The sequence below is a fragment of the Bombyx mori genome, chromosome 13 (assembly GCF_030269925.1).
Source record: "Bombyx mori chromosome 13, ASM3026992v2".
NCBI classification, from domain to species: Eukaryota; Metazoa; Arthropoda; class Insecta; order Lepidoptera; family Bombycidae; genus Bombyx; species Bombyx mori.
The window spans coordinates 1,107,259-1,128,153 of record NC_085119.1 but is presented as its reverse complement, the minus strand read 5'-3'; the positions used below and the strand labels follow the sequence as shown (position 1 = coordinate 1,128,153).

The 20,895-nt window shown below is 38.6% G+C and overlaps 2 protein-coding genes across 6 annotated transcripts in view; one reads left to right on the top strand and one right to left on the bottom strand.

Moving 5' to 3' along the window:
* Positions 1 to 1,807: 1,807 nt before the first annotated feature.
* LOC101741627 (zinc finger matrin-type protein CG9776) lies at positions 1,808 to 14,486 on the bottom strand. Of its 5 annotated transcripts, none has more exons than XM_038014993.2 (14): positions 14,094 to 14,486; positions 13,270 to 13,474; positions 12,198 to 12,391; positions 11,702 to 11,835; positions 9,890 to 10,018; positions 8,964 to 9,064; positions 8,704 to 8,822; positions 8,015 to 8,324; positions 7,065 to 7,182; positions 6,200 to 6,292; positions 5,692 to 5,780; positions 4,986 to 5,125; positions 3,225 to 3,346; positions 1,808 to 2,358 (listed from the first exon to the last, which is right to left on the bottom strand). In XM_038014993.2, the coding sequence occupies exons 1-14, from the start codon at positions 14,361 to 14,363 to the stop codon at positions 2,004 to 2,006; spliced, it is 2,379 nt and encodes a 792-aa protein (XP_037870921.1). In that variant the 5' UTR covers positions 14,364 to 14,486; the 3' UTR covers positions 1,808 to 2,003. The 5 variants fall into 5 exon arrangements, with proteins under 5 accessions (XP_037870921.1, XP_012546012.2, XP_062527635.1 ...); XM_012690558.4 differs by having other exon boundaries at positions 1,808 to 2,328; XM_062671651.1 differs by having other exon boundaries at positions 7,065 to 7,170.
* Positions 14,487 to 16,816: 2,330 nt separating this feature from the next.
* LOC101738975 (neprilysin-4) overlaps positions 16,817 to 20,895 on the top strand; it is a 73,961-nt gene continuing 69,882 nt past the window's right edge. The window contains exon 1 of the mRNA XM_004926319.5: positions 16,817 to 17,361. Within this exon, the coding sequence (XP_004926376.1) occupies positions 17,350 to 17,361 (12 nt within the window). The 5' untranslated portion in view covers positions 16,817 to 17,349. The remainder of the gene's footprint in view (positions 17,362 to 20,895) is intronic.

Here is a 20,895-nt window from a genome sequence, read left to right as displayed (position 1 = left end):
TTTGAATTTTAGGGTAGGACAGCCGTTATACTATAAAACTGATAAAACTGTAATGTGTATCGGAATCTTCTTGTATGGGTTGCCCACTGAGTTTCTCGCCGGATTCTTTCAGTGGGTCGCATTTCCGACCCGTCGGTAGATTGTGCGAAGCACTGCTCTTACTAAGGCCAGTGTTAGCAACAGTCCGGTTTGAGCCCCGTGAGCTCACCTACACGTTAAGGAGAAGCTGAAATAGCCTCTCAAGGCTATCAGCATAGGTAGGGAAAAAAATATAGGTTGATGTATATGATAAGAAAACATTAATTTAGACCCCGAATACACACTTAAGCTTTATTACAGAGACTGCCAATAATAGTCACGGCCAATAGAATACCGAGGCAATCAATTAATTGAATTAAAAGATCGATTTAATTAAAGCACCATAGTATTGGTACAATGTGTTGTGGCTGCGTATGTGATAAATTAGACATACATGAATTCGCTTCGTCAGTTCATCTATCGTAGCAACCAGATCAAACTGGTTTTCACTGATTTATGTTGATGTGATAATATTGATGTAGAGCAGACATAGAGCTCTAGCTGTCTTCGTAGAATTAATCAATCACTTCTGATTTGAAAAAGGTCATAACCTAAGAATCTAGTTTTTCGATTTTAATTATATATTTAGTATAGATATATAAATCTACAGTGGTTTTTACGGATGTTCCGTTATAACTACTGAACCATGCATCCGTTTGACTTGAAACTTGGTATCCATGTAGAAAATACATGTCTTTAATGGATAGGCTAATATTTATATGAGTGTTGGACTACCTACACCAGTTGCGGGGGCGTTAATGATGAGAATCTTTAAGGGGGTGAGAAATAATAATGTTAATTTTAAATGCCCAGCGAAGCGGACAGATACAGCTAGTCTTACATAATATTTTGAGACGGTTGCTCTGTTAATGGTAAAAATGCCGCCGTCGACCCTCAGATAATAATGTGATTGAGTGGATTGAAGCTACTGGCTTCATTGGCTGAATCTACGGGCCACCTGATGGTGAATTGTCATGGTCATTCATGGATATCATCAATAACAGTAGTACAACGGCACCTTATTATTTTTTTGCGTATATGAATGAACTCTTTTGCCTACCAGTGTGCTTTTTCTTATTGCTTAGATGGGTAGACGAGCTCACCTGGTGTTAAGTGGTTACTGAAGCCCATAAACATCTACAACGTAACTGCGCCACCCACCTTGAGATATAAGTTGTTAGGTCTCAGTATAGTTACAACGGCTGCCCCACCCTTCAAATCGAAACGCATTACTGCTTCACGGCAGAAATAGGCAGGGTGGTGGTACCTACCCGTGCGTGCGGACTCACAAGAGGTACTACCACCAGTATAGCTATGCTTAATGAGTTTTTTAACGTTCTCGATAGCGTAAAAGTTCGCCTACGTTTCCCGCTAAGGGCGCTGTTTGCATACAAATTAAGTTAACTTTTACGATATCGAGAACGTAAAAAACTCAGATTAAGCATACAGATATTGAGTGGTTACCGGGGCCGTGACATCATAAGTGCCGCATCTCCACCTTGAGACACGAGGCGGACGTCTCAATTGTATTGTTTAAAGCGAGCATGTTTTTTTTTGCGGGTTGCCCCTCCATGGTCACACTTTTTCTGCCTACAAGCTCCGAAGCTATGAAACTGATTTCGATTAAATCTTCAAACTGGTAGCGATCGATTCAAAGTCAAATAAAATTCTGAATCATCTGCAAACATGGCGACCGCAAGGACGCTAGAGATGAAACTGCATACAAAAATTAAATAAACCATCGATTTGATTTTTATTTCATTAACTAAAATGATCACGTTCCTCATTCGTTACACAGTTTAAGCACTTCTTAGAATAAAGCCGTTACGTTGACAAATTTAAACACAGCTGAAGGAAAATGACCAAGGACACCATTTAACTGTTTTATTAACGTGGAAGATCTCCAGCAGCGCGCTGCACGAGGGCTACATGCCGGCGCCGACGTCCGACGCGTCCATGCCCAGCAGCGCCAGCTCGTCCAACTCTTCCTTCTTCTTGGCTCCGTCGGGTTTGGGCAACAACTTGGCCTCGGGCTGCGCCTCGACGCGCTGCGGAGGCCGGGGCTGCTCGTACAGGTTGGCGGGGTAGATGGCGTTGATGTCGAAGTGCGGGAACATCTGGTTGACGAGCAGCGGCGGGAAGGCGGGCACGAAGGGCGGCGGCGCCATCACCTCGCCCGACGGGAATATGATGTCCAGCGCCTCCTGCAGGTCGCGCGGCAGGCTGCCCGGGGCGCCGGGGATTTGTCCCCTGGAAATGGTAATCCTTCTAAATACTGACCTAAATACCAAAAGTAATAGTTAAATTATCTTTTTGGATCAACGACGTGGGATGGTTTGTCTCTGAATGACACCATCCACTTCGCGTATCGACAATCAAGTCTCACAGATACTTTGGAATTTTTGGGTTACTACTTAGGTTTTTATTATTATGGATCAATGAGCTCACGGACCACCGCCACATCATGAGGCATATAGCTCTATGTCTCAATTGTTACAGCATAACAGCTGCCCCACCCTTCAAACCGAATCGCATTACTGCTTCACGGCAGAAATAGGCAGAGCGGTGGTACCTGCCCGCGCAGACTCACAAGAGGTTCTACCACTAGTAAAAAAAATCAGTTATCCTACAGTTTCTCGAACTGCTTGACGTCAAATAAGTTCTATTTCTAGCAGAGATTAAATCCACGCGAGGGTAACGCCTTAAGCCAGAGAAGGTTCGTTCGCCTCCGATGAGGAATAGGAGCGTTCTGTTATAACCCTAGTATGAAGGCTGTTTGGCTGACAGCCCTAGCCGAGCTCTCCTGTTCCGTCCGCCCCGCGAACCCTCAGTCTCCTCCCATCCTCCGACCCGAGCAGTCGACTCCCAACTCTAAATCTATCCTATTTAACAATGGCTAGTTATACATATTTGTAATTTCAATTGTTTTCAATAGCCAAAGCTATGTACATTCAAATGGATTTGCTGAGTGCACATACTATTTAGATGGCAATCCAGATTAGATTGACTGTAATTTGTTTTGTGCATCAATAAACATATTAAAAAAAAACAGTGCGCGTGACTGTCATCGAACCTCCATAACTTTGTATTTCATTTTTTTTAAATCTAAGTAGCGAGACCCGCTATAACAGTTCCATGTCACTCACGGTTGCATCTGCGGCATGACCGTGGGCGCGGGCAGCGGCAGCATGAACGGCTCCGGGCGCTGGTGGCTCTGCTGCTCCCTCTCCAGCTGAGCCTTGGCTATCTTCTCTTTGAACTCTGCCACCTGGGTTTGAAAATAATAACAGGAACTTAGTTTCGAACGAGACGTTTATAACACACACTAGCTTTAGCTCGCGACATCGTCCGCGTGGAATAGTTCACAAATAATTCTTTATTTTAGAGCTAATTTGGTTAGCATAAAAAACGTTATAGTGAGCCAACCTTAACATATAAACGAATGCTGCCACGGTCTTTTTTTAGATCTTTTAAAGGGGAACAATTCTGTCATACATTATTTTAGCGAAACTTTAACCGTTTCTGCAGCGCACGCAGCGGAAGCTCTCAAAAGGAAAAAAAAAAAACGATTTTGAAACTTTCTTTATTGGTGCTCCGCTTGTATTTGGGTTAGCGTGATGTTATGTAGCCTATAAGCCTTCCTCAATAAATGGGCTATCTAACAGTGAAATAATTTTTCAAATCGGACCAGTAGTTCCTGAGATTAGCGTGTTCAAACAAACAAACAAACTCTGCAGCTTTATAATATTAGTATAGATTGAACGCTTTTCGAACCACCGACGGGCATTGCGTACTATACCGCTCGGGCCGAGCCAAAATAAGGGAATCAGTAATTTTTATCAACTTGAGTTTTTGAAGTGAAACTTCTATTGCGACTTCCAACAAGGTTGCGTTAAACCTTTAACACTCCGCGGGAGGGGGAATACAAAGAGACAGAGCGAGAGTGAGTGCGCGTAGTATACCTGTTACAGGCCAGCGCGAGCGTCAACAACCAGTAGCTGCCAATATTTTAATGAACTATTTAAAATATATATATATATACTTATTGTTCTATCTATAATTTAAAATAAAAAGTAATATAAATGTTGGAGATGTCGCATCACATTGCATTCCTTATTACAAGAGTAATCTGATTTAAGGATGGAAAATGAACTAAACCACAATACTACACATCGAAAAAGAAGTTTCACTTCATTCACGTGCACCAAATTGCACGCACACCGTTTTTTCGTTCGGAAATTTATAAAATGCGATAATTTACACGGAAGATCAAAATTAGCGACTTTTATCGTGTAGTTTTTATGATATTTTAATAGGCTTGATCTTGATATAAACTACAAGTTTCTATGGAATTTAAAAACCACGGCGTTCACTTCGGATAAAGGGCCTGTGGCTCACTCCCATACGCTGTTGCTAACTGTTGCTAGCTGCTATCTGTGGCTTGTAGGAAGCGTTCGCGTTGGAACGCTCACGCGGCTCACGGGTGACCCTACTGGCCCGAACGGTTCAATAAGGCTCACCGGTGAGCACAGTGGCCCGAATGAAAATACACAATTTTCAATTGACGTTCAACGTGTTAAAACTCTTCAGATGAAAATCCGTATAGTTGACCGAATTGTTTATTCAACTCTTTCACTGTGTTCAGGTTATTCCAGTAATTCTGGTGATTATCGTAATGTGTTCCACTATTTTTCATGACCTACAGATAACTTCGAATACCGAAGATTCCTCGAGATGAAATATTCTATTCCCTTAGCTGATAAGAAACATTAAGACAATAGATTCTATCGGCAGGTTTTGATTGTACAGTTCGGAATGAAAACTTTTGAATATACTATTAAAATTATATATTTAAAATATATAATATAATTAAAATAACTTTAATATGTATTATAAGCAATATTTACCTTTTTTTGTATTTCAGCATCCATCTCCACTCTTTTCTTTTTGTTAATTTCGCTCTCTTCTTCCTTCTTCTTTAGATCTTCTTTCTTTTGTTCGTCGGTCTTCACATTTCTACTCATGTTTTTATACAGAGGCATTTTTCCTGTCACATTTAAATTTTTAATCAAAACTTTTGCATGGGTTATTTAAAAATTGACATACTTTTGCATTTGCGTAGACATGTCGGTAGTCTAATAAATAAATTTAAGTGCTCTGCCCAGGGGTGAATGGTCAGAATATCTTAATAATCTCACAATAATAATTATAGTTAATTTTAGATTAACTATTAATTACAGTACTAATTGAGCCAAAAGACATTGCAGAGAACGAAATGCAATCAGGATTCTATCACCACAGCCATTGACTATTGGGTGGGTGGATGTGTGCCAGTTGCTACTGTGTCCGGGCGTGCTACCCATCAGGCCACGACCACCCAGTGTCTTGTGGGACACTTGAGTGTCAAGTGTGTAGTGAAGTAAAATGATCTATGCCTTATTATATTTAGAGAAGGTTCTCTATTTTTCGCACATAATGCGCATTAGCACAGTTGAAGCTGTACGATTCCTGCGGTGTGCTTAAACCAATGTCCGTCCGTTTGAGAGGTGGCTAGAAAATATTTAGAAAAACAAGCAAACAAAAAAAAAATTAAACCTGCTCAAATGAGCTCACCAATAAAGGGCATTTTCTTGATGTCGGGCTTCTTGTAGTTCCTGGAGGGCGAAGTCCGGGACCGCGAGCGGCGCCGCTCCGGCCGCGCGCTGCCACACAACGCGCATACAGTGCGGGGGCCCGCGGACAACACTCATAGTATACAGAAAATTGAAGCGTACGTACTCAACAAATGTTTACGATTGACTTCCACGGTGAAGGAATAACATCGTGTAATAAAAATCAAACCCGCAAAATTATAATTTGCGTAATCACTGGTGGTAGGACCTCTTGTGAGTCCGCGCGGGTAGGTACCACAGCCCTGCCTATTTCTGCCGTAAAGCAGTAATGCGTTTCGGTTTGAAGGGTGGGGCAGCCGTTGTAATTATTCTTGAGAACTTAGAACTTATATCTCAAGGTGGGTGGCGCATTTACGTTGTAGATGTCTATGGGCTCCAGTAACCACTTAACACCAGGTGGGCTGTGACCTCGTCCACCCATCAAAGCAATAAATAAAAAAGGTACACACGTGTCGCGGCGCGGCGGTTCCGGGTTGCGCTCGCGGGGGGCGCCGCGCCTCTCCGGGGAACGCGTAGGCTCCTCGCTCTGCTCCTTCTTTGTCCTGGAAAATAATAATTACAAAATCATTTATTGCCTTTTACAATAAATAAAATAAAATAAGCAAAAGGCAAACGGAGGTAGCTCCGCTAATGCTGTTCAAAATCTAACAACGCAGACCCCGGTTTTCCTCTGGTTCATTGCGGAATGAAGGCTAAGTACAGTAGGCGCGCGAGTTCATGTCCATCCTGAGGAATGCGGTAGTGCTGTGACCTAGTCAATTATGGTAGTGTCGATAATAACTACCGATTTAGTCAACAGCTGTCAATTTGGTTTAATGTAACTTAAGGTAATTTTGTAATTTATGAAATGAAATAAATGTGATATGATAAGTATTTACTTGTTTATTCCTAATATAGAAAAGTATTTTTTTAATTCAAGCCGTCAGGGACAATACTCGACGTCAGAAAAATGCGGGGAGGCGGGCGGGGGCGGGGCGAGCTGTCCCCCGCGCGTCGCCTCTGGCCCCGATGGACATGAACTCGCGCGCATACTGTACGTGTGTACAGACTTAGAACATGGTATAAACTAGTATAAAAATAAGAAAAAAACAAAATAAAAATCAAATTAAATGGTGAACCCGAATACAACTTGTGCAATAACAACCTGCAGGCAGCCTACAACGAAATAGAAAATTACGTTTGTAAGACGCAAGCTACAGTGCTGACGACGTTACTGACACTGGCCCTAGCAAGAGCATTGCTTCGCAGAATCTACCACCGGATCCGAATGGCGACCCACTGAGAAGGTCCGGCGGGAGACTCAAGAGTGCTCACCGGTAGTGCAGCGGGAGGGCGGGGGGCGCGGCGCGGGGGTGCGGGGGGCTGGGCGCGCCGTCCTCTTCCTCACCCTTCGACTTCACTTTCGATCTTTCTTTTGTCTCTGCAACGTAATCTATTTATGTAACATGAAAATTAATGTTTTTTTTATTAATGCAGCCATCGTGCATCGACCATCCCCTTGAGTGTACATATTATTTAGCTTTTTATTCGCTGGTATTCAGTATAATACAAATTATTTTTTTTTTTTTGTTACTTAGGTTGGTGGATAAGCTCACGGCCTACCTGGTGTTAAGTGATTACTGGAGCCCATAGACATCTACGACGTAAATGCGTTATCCACCTTGAGATATAAGTTCTAAGGTCTCAATATAGTTATAACGGTTGCCCCGCCCTTCAAACCAAAACGCATTACTGCTTCACGACAGCAATAGCCAGGGTGGTGGTACCTACCCCTGCGGACTCACAAGAAGTCCTACCACCAGTAATTACGTAAATTATCATTTTGCGGGTTTGATTTTTATTACACGATGTTATTCCTTCACCGTGGAAGTCAATCGTGAACATTTGTTAAGTACGTATTTCATTGGAAAAATTGGTACCCGCCTGAGAATCAAACACGTGCATCGCTCAACACAAATGCACCGGACGTCTTATCCTTTAGGCCACGACGACTTCAAATTTTCTGGAGGCACTTGTAAGACTGCCGCGACTAGTGTCCATCAGTACACGACTTTCTTGTTGCACAGTTGGAGTGTCGGCCTCGGGCTGGGGGCGGGGCTTGGGGCGCACTACCCGCATATTGATGCACTGCATAGACCATTTGGTTCCTCATGACAAAGAGACTGCGGCACCCGGGTGTACACATCCGGACGAGTCTCAAGCAACGTGACGACTTTTTAATTGTAAATAAACGAAAATAGTTACAAACAACAATGTCAACTAACTTTTCTTTTTCTTTTTCTTCTGGGAATCGCTGTCGGACGAGTCCGTGGAGTTGCTGGAGGAGCTGGTGCTGCTGTTCCGTTTCCTCTTGGACTTCTTCCGCTTCTCTTTCCTCCTCTTCTTCTCGTCGAGCGGGGGGCTGTCCTTGTTCCTCTTGGAGTGGAAGCCGTCCTTGCTGAAGGTGATGGTCTGCGCCGTGTACACGCACTTGTCGGTCAGCTCCGCCTTCAGCTTGCCGCGGGTCGTCTCGAAGGCTTTCTGTCGGTCTGACATCCAGTCCGTTTCCCAGTGAGGATTTTGTTCGACAAAGTTCTAGAAGGGATTTTTAATATTAATAACATTTTAGTGACGAGTGACGGTGTAAAATAATGCGGATTTGAAAACAATTTTTGTGTTATTTTTTTATGGCTTGGATGGCTGGACGAGCTCACAGTCCCACCTGGTGTTAAGTGGTTACTGGAGCCCATAGACATTTACAATGCAAATGCGCCACCCACCTTGAGATACAAGTTCTAAGGTCTCAAGTATAGTTACAACGACTGCTCCACCCTTCAGGCCGATTCACATTACTGCTTCACGGCTGACTAGGCAGGGTGAAGGTGCGGACTCACAATAATGTAATAAACATTTCTTTAATGCTTAAGTATTAGGGTAATAGTGGGGCGACTTCAACAATTTTCAACCAACTCACAGCATAGTTCTTGGAGTGCACAATGGATTTGAGATGGGCAGACGCGCAGTGCAGGTCGCCTATGAACTGATCGCACAGCTTGCAGTACCAGGCCGTGGAGGGCACGAAGAATTGTAGGCCTGGGGAACAAATCGTTACTTTAGCCGGATCAGTGAGACCGGGTGTTCGTCTCGGCTGATACGGCGGTGTTTCTGGTGAGTTCTGAAGGTAGGTACGGCTTTTTTAAATGTACAAAGTGTGGTGTGGTTGCGTGGTGGTACCCTTGATAGGTGTCCGCTTGGTGGGCGCGGCGGGGTTGGGCGGGAAGCCCTCGTGGGCGGAGACGCCATGCCACGGAGCCTCCATGTGGGCCGACGCCATCCTGGACAAAGAACAGCACAGATTAATCTATATATTAATACGTCAAGCAAAACCATTTTTACGAAAATTGCGCGGACGGAGGATTATGAAATTTTCCACATTTATAGAAAATGCACTAGAGTGCACAATGTTATTTTCAAAAACTTTGTACCTATTTTTAAATAAATTGCAATGACGGAGGAGTATGAAATTTCTCACTTATAGAGAATATAGAGAAGGTTGCAGAATATGAATATTTTTTTAAATTAAGCTTAAAAAATACATTAAATCAATTAAAAAAAACATTACACAGATTACCCTGTATTTGATACACACATGCATGCATACTATTTGTTTATTGCCAAACTATTATTATTGCTTAGTCTGAGGTCAAATTGAGAATAGATTGTTTGTCTTTACTAATATTTGTCTATAGTGTAGTCTTGGCGAAATCTGTGATTATAGAAGTTTAATAGTCTTTGACAATAGAACCATAATAATATTAATTTAATTTTTTTTTATTACTCTGATAGGTGGTCAACCTCACAGCTCACCTGGTGTTAAGTGGTTACTGAAGCCCATAGACATCTATCTATCTATCATCTCATAACGTAAATGCGCCATCCATAAGGTCTAAGGTCTCAGTATAGTTACAACGGCTGTCCTACCTTTCAAGCCGAAACGCATTACTGCTTCACGACAGAAACAAGCAGGGCAGTGGTACCTACCCGTGCGGACTCACGAGAAGTCCTACCATCCGTACCGGGGGACCACTAGTGTTAAACAAAGATCTCACGTTCGTATCCGCTACAGACCAAGCGATTGAGTACAGAGGCAGGGCTCTCACTTGTGGTGCGCGGGAGAGTGCAGATGGTTGAGGTAGTCCTTGGCGGTGGGCGGGAAGTCGTTGCACACGCGGCACCAGTGCATCTCGGGGTCGTAGTACACGTAGTTGAACTTCGCACCCGACGGAGACCTGCCAATGCGCGCTTGCGTTGCATTACTGTACTCAACTTGTAAACCATTATACATATATAGATAATAATATACCTCAACTCATGATGGTTTTTATTTCGATTTAAACACCAGACATTTGTATGTACGTGACCATTTTATGTCTTTTTTCTTCCTTTAGGAACAGGCAGAAAAGCTTGTGATATTATCAATGAGAAGAGACTTTTTAGTACAATAATTGCTTAGTGCCAAGTTAGTACAGAATGAACCGAGCAAGGCCGGTCCAGCTTTGATCTCACTGTATGTCAAGCAACTTCTTGCTGCAAATAATCTTTAGATATTTATTGGGTGTTCTTTTTTTTGTTTTTAAATCAGTAATCCGGTTATCTCGACGCGAAAATAAAACACGCAAAAAACATTTTGAGCTAGACGCAGTGAATATTTCGCAAAATATTGGTAAAGCGACTGTCGACACTCAGTACACTCGGACAATAAAAGTTAAGCATTTTCTTTATTAGCTAGAAAAATACAGAATGAAAATATAATAAAAAAATACAAAAATCGTCCTTATTTTCACAACACTTAATGAATAATATATATTTAACGAAAACGTGTAGTAAATTCCCTCTAAATATTATTGAGAAAATACACATAACGCAAGAGAAATCATACACATTGATTCATTCAAATTATTCATATTAATTACATTTCTCAATTTGAGCATTTTATACATTATGATATTTACAATATTATTGTCTTAAATCATCAGTACTATTTAAATATTCGCAATACAATTATGACCATATACAGAAATTTTAATATACAATGATAAAGGAAACATTTCCAAAACCAATACTGTTAAAAAAACAGAAGAAATTAAACAATATTGATTATTAAAATTAGCACATGTTCATTATTTTAAAAAGATTCTATTTAGTAAGCCAGCAAACTAAAGCCAAGGAGTATATGTCACTGGGACAATGACCCCGGGCACAAACTGATCTAAAACAATTTTCATCGCAACAAACACTGTTTGTAATCTGTTTATTGTCAGTTTTGTTTGTTTGTCTGTTTATTGTGTATCAGTTTATTGCTATGGGGAATGTTTCCCTTACAGAACATTGTTTGAATGCACTATAGTAAAAATCACTTAAATATATTAAAACAGCAATAATATCATTAAGCTCACAAACAATGGTCAAAACAGCTTTATCCTGCATTCTCATATAATTTCTTCATGTCTTCACACGGAATCCACAAGTAGCTATTCAGTATTCTCGTTTGTAAAAGCATATCAGGGCTCTTTTCAAAAGCCTCCTCAAAAGACTCCTCACAGAGAAGAAAATACTATAGAATCATTTCATTGCTTACAGGCTTTTTTTATATGTATTTCAAGTAATAAAGTTATGGGTATTGTTAAACTTAAACATTGTCTTATCTGCTAATATTATTCTATCGGGTATATATTTACATAGAGACAAGTTAGCAATCATAGTCATAGAATCATAGTGAAGACGATTAAAATAATTATAATTTGTTATTACAAACCCTCTCAGTCTTCAAATACAATATTTAAGTAAATAGATAGCAAGACTGGACCGCACCTCATTTCAATCATTCTGTGATTTGCAAAAATCACAATACAAATACAATATTGAAGTTCAACAATACCAAAAACAATAAGTAATATCAGAACGCGCCTCACCTGGATTTTTTTTTGGAGGTCCGTTCAGGTGACTCTTTCATCTCAATAGTGTTCACATTTGCTTCTTCGCCAATGATGCCATTCAGCATGTCCACCACATTGTTTATTGTTTTCAACTTGTTCTGGATCTCCAACTAAACACAATTGACTCCATACAATAATTAGTCTCATTTGAATCCAGCATTTGTGAAGTCTTGTGATGATTTGACACCACTTAGTATTTATTGTTTCTGGTAATGCGATTGATTGTCTTGTGCTAGATCACACAAGTACATGTCAGGAAAGTGTTATTTATATGACCCCACTTAGTATTCCTTGTTGTTAAGACGAACAAATGTCTTCACATTCATAACAATGTGAACACCTCAACCATCAAAGGACTTCACAAAGAGGCAGGGAATAGAAGCTTATATATCCATTACAACAATCACAAGCAAACATTTTTTAGCTATTTACATTACTACTATTATCATTTACTATAAAAACTTAAGCAAACCTGTAACTTAGTGTTCTCTTTCAAGAACCTCTTAGTATCCGGGCTCGGAGAGCGTTTAGAATCTCCACGAAGCTCATTACGTTGGTCCTTTAGCGTATCAAGTTCTTTTTTAAGTGTACCAGCTTTCTTTATGTATTCTTCTCTTTGTTTTGATAGAGCTGCTTTTTGATGCCGCATTTCTGTTTCGATAGCGGCTGAAGAGAAATTTTTGCTAATTACATAACAATATTACATTATAAAACTCAATCTAGATCACTTACTTTTCTGAATGAAGGTTAATTTTTCTAGTTATTCTCTGTTGTGAGAAAGAACAGCTATATTTATCTAAGAGAATTTTGTTTGGTTGCAACTTGTAAGAGTCAGATGAAGACAAAGCAACTGCACAATCTTAAAATGGTACAGTGCATACTATACCTTCTTTTTGGTAAAGAGAGTATATAATTTGGCATAAAGGAACATAGTAAACCTGAAATTACTAAAACTTTGAAGACCTGAAATGCATTTTGGAATGAATGAAAAGATTGCAAATTTTCCAGTGTAATGCCAATTTAGTACTTTAATGTAGTAAATATTACCATTAATATATCCAATGATTTCTGAACATACTTCACTTGTCAAAGAAATGTAATTATTGTGCAATTTATTCATAATTTATCAAATAGTGAGTAGGTTTAGGCAACTCATATAATTATTCATCAAAGTGTTCGACTTCGGCACTAATTAGCTGTATGAAACAATTCTATTTTAAAATACTATATCAGTAAAAGTTAAATGCTCCATAATGTTGGTCGTCTACATCATACAAATAGTATTAAGTCATACATTTTTTTCACAAAATTATATATTCTATATACACTTTTTTTTAAAACATCACAATTAAGTAAGTTATTTAAATTGAAATGTAATTTTTATTCACCTAAAAACCTTACAAAAAATTGTTTTTTTTGTTTTTTCACTTGACATATTACTTAAACATAAAATGTCTTTGTTTAATGGTAAACATATTTCTTTTACTCATTATTTTTTTGCTATAAAAATTATATTTAGTTTTATTTAGATTTTTTAAACATACCATCTTTTTTGCTCTGCTCCTCAATAGACAGTTCCTTTATGACTGGGGCAGATCCTGGAGGTGGTGGAAGAGACATTTGATTCCACGCTCCCATGTCAGGTGGATGAGGGGCACCTGGCATGGATGCTCCTGGTGGGAAGTCATCATACATTGTCCCAGGGTAAGATGATGAATAATTTGTGTTATATGAGGAATTTGGCATTGTCTGAAAGAGGTTTAATTATAGTTTGAGGTACTTAATGGAAAACTATAATCTACACAGATGTGTGTATTAAAGGCATATATTTCATTGTATTTAAGTGTAGTACGCTATAGCATCAGTGTTAGAGAATTGGATTATCCCACCCCTCCTGGATGAGCCTTTGCTCGCCCACCTGTCCTGGTGAAACTGGAAAAAAGGCCTCAGGGCCACCAGTAATCCTTCAATCATAAAAAATAATAATTGGATTCTTGTGAACACTTGGGTCGTACAAAGATCCAGTTGAGTTGTTTCGAGAGGCTTAATAGTCTACTCTTGTAGAGTTTTTTAAAAATATATTTTTTGTTAATTAAAGCATCCGAAATTCTATGTGTGAAAATAGAGGTACACCCTTAAAAAAAAAAACTTTAAGAATGTTGCCTAGTGACGACTCTCTCAAGCGTATGGACGTTTCTCAAAAACAATATTTTTTCAATAAAGATTGCATATACTATATGTTTATGTGTATAAATGATTATATTGTTCATTGTTCACAAGTAACCTACCCATAACTTCCTACAGAAAGTATCTATAAATATAAAAGCGACATTTGTACATGATTTCTATAGAGTATTGAACAATATACCTCTTGAGTGAACGTTGGAGGCGGAGGGGCTGGATAGCCGCCGTCTTGAAACTGATTGTCCCACAACTCATTGGGTTCAGGTAATTTAGATATTTCGCTAAGTATGTTCTCGTCTAACATATCCTTATCATTTTTCCGGGGCGACCGGCTGCGGCGTTTGTCCCTGCTCAGACTCCTCGATCTTCGGCGTCTTCTCCTAAACTCTTGTCGATCCCAATCACGATCACGGCGATCGATCTCTCTATAAAAACTTCTGTGTTCATGAGACATCGCAATTCACTAAGTATTTGATTTTGTATACTTATAAAGAGTTTTTCTTTAGTTAAACAATGTGTACGGTAATTCTAATATCCACAATTTTTGGCAACTGTAAACTGCTGTCCATAGATAATACACATAATTTTTTTAAAGGGATTTATTGACCCGGTAATTGAGACACTTAAGTCATGTCTTATTTTATATTCTTATTTTTATGAAAAATTATAATATAAAATGAAATGAAATGAAATGAAATAAAATGAGATGAGATGATATGGGATGAAATACATTCTCAGTAAAATGGTGGTCATTTACTGAGATTTTTTCAGATGACTTTTTGGAGGATCCCGAGAAGCTTCATCCAGCGGCTTTGTTTCATTTTCCCACATTTGTACAATTTCACAGATATTAAGCAGTTAATAAACCACCGATAATACATATTTAAAACTGAAGAAACACTAAATAGACAAAATAAAACAATTCACACAACTTCGCTTCTTACGTTCCCGCCAAAAAGTCCCTTAGATATTAAGAGTATTATGCACATAGCTGCTGCCAATTGATTGAGTCGTCCATTAAGCTGGCAAACATACTAAAACCATGCACCTTCTATATCAAAATGCCAACAATCAGAATTTTTGGCGGGGACGCAAAATGCAAAGTTGCTAATTTTGTTTTGCTTTAATTTGAAATTTTATTATCTAACCAACTGATTAGCATCTGTAAAAGTCATACTGTTGTATTTAGTTACAGTTTAGTTTAACTCAGATACTAGGTGCCACGCCGACAAACAGTAGGGGATTGTTCTATGCTTCTACACCACCGCTCACGTTTCTCTCTCTTTCGGGTATCGATGCAAGGCCATCAGCATTCAGTAGAAAGACTAGGTAGTGAAAGTTTCACTTGACGATCAATATTTGAAATTTTGAAGTGCAACTGCTCGACTTAGATTCGTGATGGACTATTTCTGTGGCCTAACCGAAATATATTAATAACATAATAAAAATGTATTTAAAAGTGGTCCTGAGGAACCTAAAGTAAATTTTCACATGTTTCATACGTTTGCGTGTATATAATTTCAATTCTGAATCATTAACGAATTCTTCTTGAGTCGTCGTCAATAGCGGAATTTTCAATAATTATATTAATGGCCCGTTTCATCTATTCTAATAGTACAACTAGATGAAGACCGAGCCTCGCTCGGTTTTTTTTTGATAACGACATCTTGTTGTGTCTTTAAAGCGGTTAGTATTATTATTCGCCAATAGATGTCGGGAAGAGTTGATTATTGAAAACACGAATAAAACAAAATTTTCTGAAAATAAATCGTAGCTAGAAATCGATCTAGCTACGATTTATATCGCCCCCGAAATCCCCTGTATACTAAATTTTATGAGAATCGTTGGAGCCGTTTCCGAGATTCAGAATAAATACATATATATTAATATAGTTTAAAGGTATAAGATAAGATAAGATAAGATAAGATAAGATAAGATATATGGTTCATGACGATCTTCTTCATGATTAATGATTCGTTGGAGGCGACTAAACAAAATGGAAAAGAGACTTGTGAGAATTTGTGAAGTCGTCGTGGTCTATAGGTACATACATAACAAATGTTCACGATTGACTTCCACGGTGAAGGAATAAGATCGTGTAATAAAAATCAAACCAATCAGTTTAGCGGGTGAGAACGGCTCACGGGCTCAGCCTGAGCAATGGCGGATCCAGGGGGTAGGTCATGGGAGTCATGACCACCCCCTGATCTGGTTCCAGGATTTAGGTGGACCACTAATTGAATATAATGATTTTATTTATATATTTTGTCACCATACAGATTTTATGTAACTACATACCTTCAATATTTAATTAATTTAATATAATATAATAACTTTGTATAATGGCAAACGTCTGGGAACGAACGCATCTAAATTTGACTATATGACCCCCTCCTGGCGCCAAAACTGGATCCGCCCTTGAGCCTGAGAGATTAAGCTAACAATAGCCGTAGCAAGAGTAGTGCTTCGCAGAATCTACCATCGGATCGGAATTGGGACCCACTGAGAAGATCCGGCGAAAAACTAATTGGGCTTATACACATGTAGCAGATGCTTACGAATGACGGCAACGATTAAGGAATAATAACTACTTTTTACTACTACCTTTTACCCGTGACTAAAATCAGCTTAATAGCTGCACAAATGGCCTGGATAACTTTTAAGTGTCCATGGCTAAGTATAGACCAATGGTCGGCAACCTTTTCCACCTAAAGAGCCAAACATAGATAGCACACAATTAAAATGTATTCAAAGAGCCACCATTTTTTGACATATATTTTAATAACCTTGTTTTTCAAAAATATTTACTCATCTCTTACAAGGGAAGTTTTCCGTGCCTGAAGTAAAGGTTTTGCTAAAGAGCCGTAGTTGAGGAGTCAAACAGCAGCGCAAGCCGCGGGTTGTCGACTATTGGCATCGACGGTTCATGATATTACGAGCCTAAAAATTAAACTAAGAGGCTATGTATGTTGGTCGAACAATATATGATATTTTCCTATTACCTACACTAGGGCTGGAAAGATGAAAGAATTATTTCTAGTTCGGAGGCCTTACCCCATGCTGGTTAGCATGGAAACTGTGCCATTCTTTTTTAAATAAACGCGACTGTCTTATTTAAAAACAATTGCAAAAATTTAGAGAACTCAATAACTTTCTGAATTGCAACGATTTTGAAACTGCGTGCAACTCGTCCATTTTTGGGTAATCGCACTTCGCCTTTACCTTCACCTTCGGCTGGTCGCAGGTCGGCAGTGGACGGTGCTGGGTCGTTGCACTGCGATGGCGGGGAAGCAAAACCAGCGGTTCGATAGAACGATGGCCATTGTCGCGCGCACCACCGCACGCATGCGCGAGACAACACTGTTTACGCGCCAATATTTAACAATATCGAATCGTAGAAAATAAAAATAAAAAGTTTGTGTTGTGCTATTAAATCGAACATGAAGTATAAGGTAGGTCTCTTTTCAAACTACCACCAATTTGACATTTCACTGAAAAAAATAATTCTTAATAAGTGTAGTTGAATAAAACAAAAAGATGAAAATAATTAGAAGGAAACCCAAAAAAAAATATTAAACTTAATACTTTAGCTATTGTTACAGTACCGGATAAAATCTCCTCATTTTCCGATGGGTGCATTCAATGTCATCATCATAATAGTTCGTAACAATATATAAAACCTTGATGTCGGCTCTCAAGCAACGAGAGAATAAGGCTATCTGAAGAATTTTAAATAATCTTTTATCAATTGATTTGACGAAGCACGAACCTTTCTTTTTATGAAACTTTTTAGTAACGTAGGTGGGCAGACGAGCTTAGAGCCTATTTGTTAGAAAAAACGCGAATTGCGAAAATAACTTCCGAGGAAATATTTTTTGTTGGTTAAATATGCTTTTGTTGAAATTATTAAATATTATTGAAAGAACTAAAAAAAATGATTAATAAGTAAATAAAAGTAAAGAATACAGGCAAAACTGTGATTTTTCTGAATTTAACTTTGCTAAAATAAATTTGATTTGCCAACTAGTTTTAGAAAAGAAAAAAAAAGAAATACGAAATGTTGATTAATTATAAGTGTTAATAATAATTATAAGTGGCTTGAAGTACAGAGCTGTTTAATTTTTTAAATATACACTAAAAATTTCTCGCAATCTGGATACCAAGTTATTTCCGACTTGAGTCATTAGTAGTTAAGTCTTGAGTAGGACTTGAGTCATTCCCGAAATCTTAATTGCATTGGTATAGCTTTCCCACCTTCAAATTGGTGAGTTCTTAACGACATAAATAAATTTACAGACCCGTGCGAACTCACAAGATACGACCATTGTCAAATATTATTAGACGATATCGTTCCTTTAGCGAGAAAGTCATTCACGAACGTAGCGAAACAACAAACACAATGTCGGGTATTTACAAAATTATTTAGAAAATGCAATTAATGATCTCCAAAAAAAAAATGAGTATCCATAATTGAGGAGTGGGTGATTTAAAAATATTAATTTATTTTCAGTATTCGATATTTTTATATTGGATGCATATAACTATTTTAATAATTCCATGATACACTATTTCGATTTCGATAATCAGGCACATGTTTTAGAATCGCAGAGCCTTACGGTTTCACTTTCATTTGTTTCGACTGCCCTCGTGTAGAACGCTTTCATACGTATTTAAGTACATTGTACATTAGTAATACATCTTTTAATATAGTAATTGTCTAATGAGGTAAACTAAATAGGTCAACATATTCTGGATAGTATCGAAAACGGGACCATCGTATGTCTACAGACATACAGTGAAGCGTCTCGTAGTCAGGATGAACATTCTTGGATTAAATTCAATGAAATAATAAATTTATTACAAAGATTCGTTATTCAATTATTGTAGTTAAATGCTTTGTGTAATAAAAAAAAATATTACTCAGCATGCTCCACATATTGTATTGTTTATTCAAAATTTCGCAAATTGAAAATTTCTCATTTGATTAAAAGTAATCGCTTAACTTATAAAATAGACATTTTCTCAGCCGTACTGTCTGTGCTTAGCGCGAGTTTTTTAACGTTTTCGATAGCGTAAAAGTTAACCTCAATTTTTATGGAGTTGGAACGTTTAGTACGTTTGCCGCTAGGGGCGCTGTTCCAACTGCATACAAAGTTGACTTAATTTTTATGCTATCGAGAACGTTAAAAAACTTGCACTAAGCACACTCTTAATGAGCGCTAACCGGCCTGAGCATAATCGCATTTTTTATCGAAATCTTTTTATCACCTCCCCGGATCTTCTCCGCGAGAAGAATTCTTCTCTCGATCCGGTAGTAGATTCATTCGCGAAGCAGTCGCCTTTGATTGAGCTTTAAGATCTATCATTTGTCTTGGTGAAACTGGAAAGGCCTCCGGGCCAACTAATCCTTCCTTTCTAAACAAAAAAACAAATGTAAATAAAACCTTTTTGTATTATCTCCAGCTTTGATGACGTGGCCTATCTATGGACATGACTGTTTTGTCACAGATGTTATTTGTTATTTGATTTAGCTTTATTAGGTAGGTACTGAAACAGCTCATAAATCAACATGGGCATTTTACTTATCAGAGATCTTGTTTTAAATGACCATAGTGACCAAACGATTTCACATCCAACTTGAGTGTTAGAGGCTTGTAAGAATCAATAGACACGGGGTGCTACGTTAGAATAACTGCTGACCCTTCAAAATACATGACTAGCGATAAAGTTATTTTCAATGTATATTTAAGAGTCGATTATCTGGCTTTTTTTCACACGCGAAATGCCGAAAGACCGGACAATGCTCAATAATAATGCGAGTTATTGTTCTGCACCCATTGTCCTGTTGGGTCTTTATTTACAATAATAATTTAATGTGATGTAATACGTTCGGCGAAAGATCGTTCAGTTTTAAACATTTTTAACAAAGTAAATTGCGGCTTAGCTAGTTTGACTCGTTTAGGATTGATACTTGCATGATACCGTCCGGGATGGATATCGACAAGCGAGGTAAAATTTTAGTAGAATCTGGGGCTGTAAGAAAAAAAAATACGAGGTCAACGACTGATGCTCAAGGGATATGATTGATCGTTCGGAAGTAATGAACAATGACATTTTGCTAACGGAGCTTTCGCGTACGTGGGATGCGGTACAATCAGCACGTGTACGTAGCCTGCATTGGAATTATTTGTTTCTACACTTATTGGAACATTTATAGTGGCTTGCGGCATTAAAAATAAGTACTCATCCTTAAACGAAGATCAAAAGTATATGTTTTTAGACTGTAGACGGCATTATTTATGTAAAATAATTTCAAAGAAAACTGTTATTTGTTAACCTAATAATATCACAGCTTGAAGCCGATTTCAGATATAAAGACTAACGGTCTTATTCATAATGAGTTGTCGGAGGTTTATAGATTGGGGGCCCGTTATAAGAATACTAAGAAGTATTATTCATAAATTAAATGAATTATAACCTGAATAGTCCTTTTTGGCAGTTTTCTTTTATGGAGCTTACAAACATTCATTAATAAATCAACAATTAATTAGAAAAATTGTAAACAGTCGACGTCGCCGTAAGCACGTCATTTCGGATCCTCCCTAACGGTGCTTTTAAGTACCTCAAGCACCGGTCATCGTTCTCGTCGAACCTGTCGCTTGCGACGAAGGGCTCGGCGAGTAAATTAACCCACAGACACAGTCCACTGAGTTTCTCGCCGGATCTTCTTAGTGGGTCGCGTTTCCGATCCGTTGGTAGATTCTGCGAAGCACGGCTCTTGCTAGGGTTCGTGTTAGCAACGTCATCAGGTTTGAGCCCCGTGAGCTCACCTACTAATTCGGCGAATCTAGAATAACCCCTCGAAGTTACTAGAGTAAGTAGAAAAAAAAGGAAAAATCATATCCTTTTATAATTTATTTGATTCTTCAAGTGCTCGGGGAAGACCTTTATCATGATTCGTATGCATGTAACTTGGAAAGTGTCAT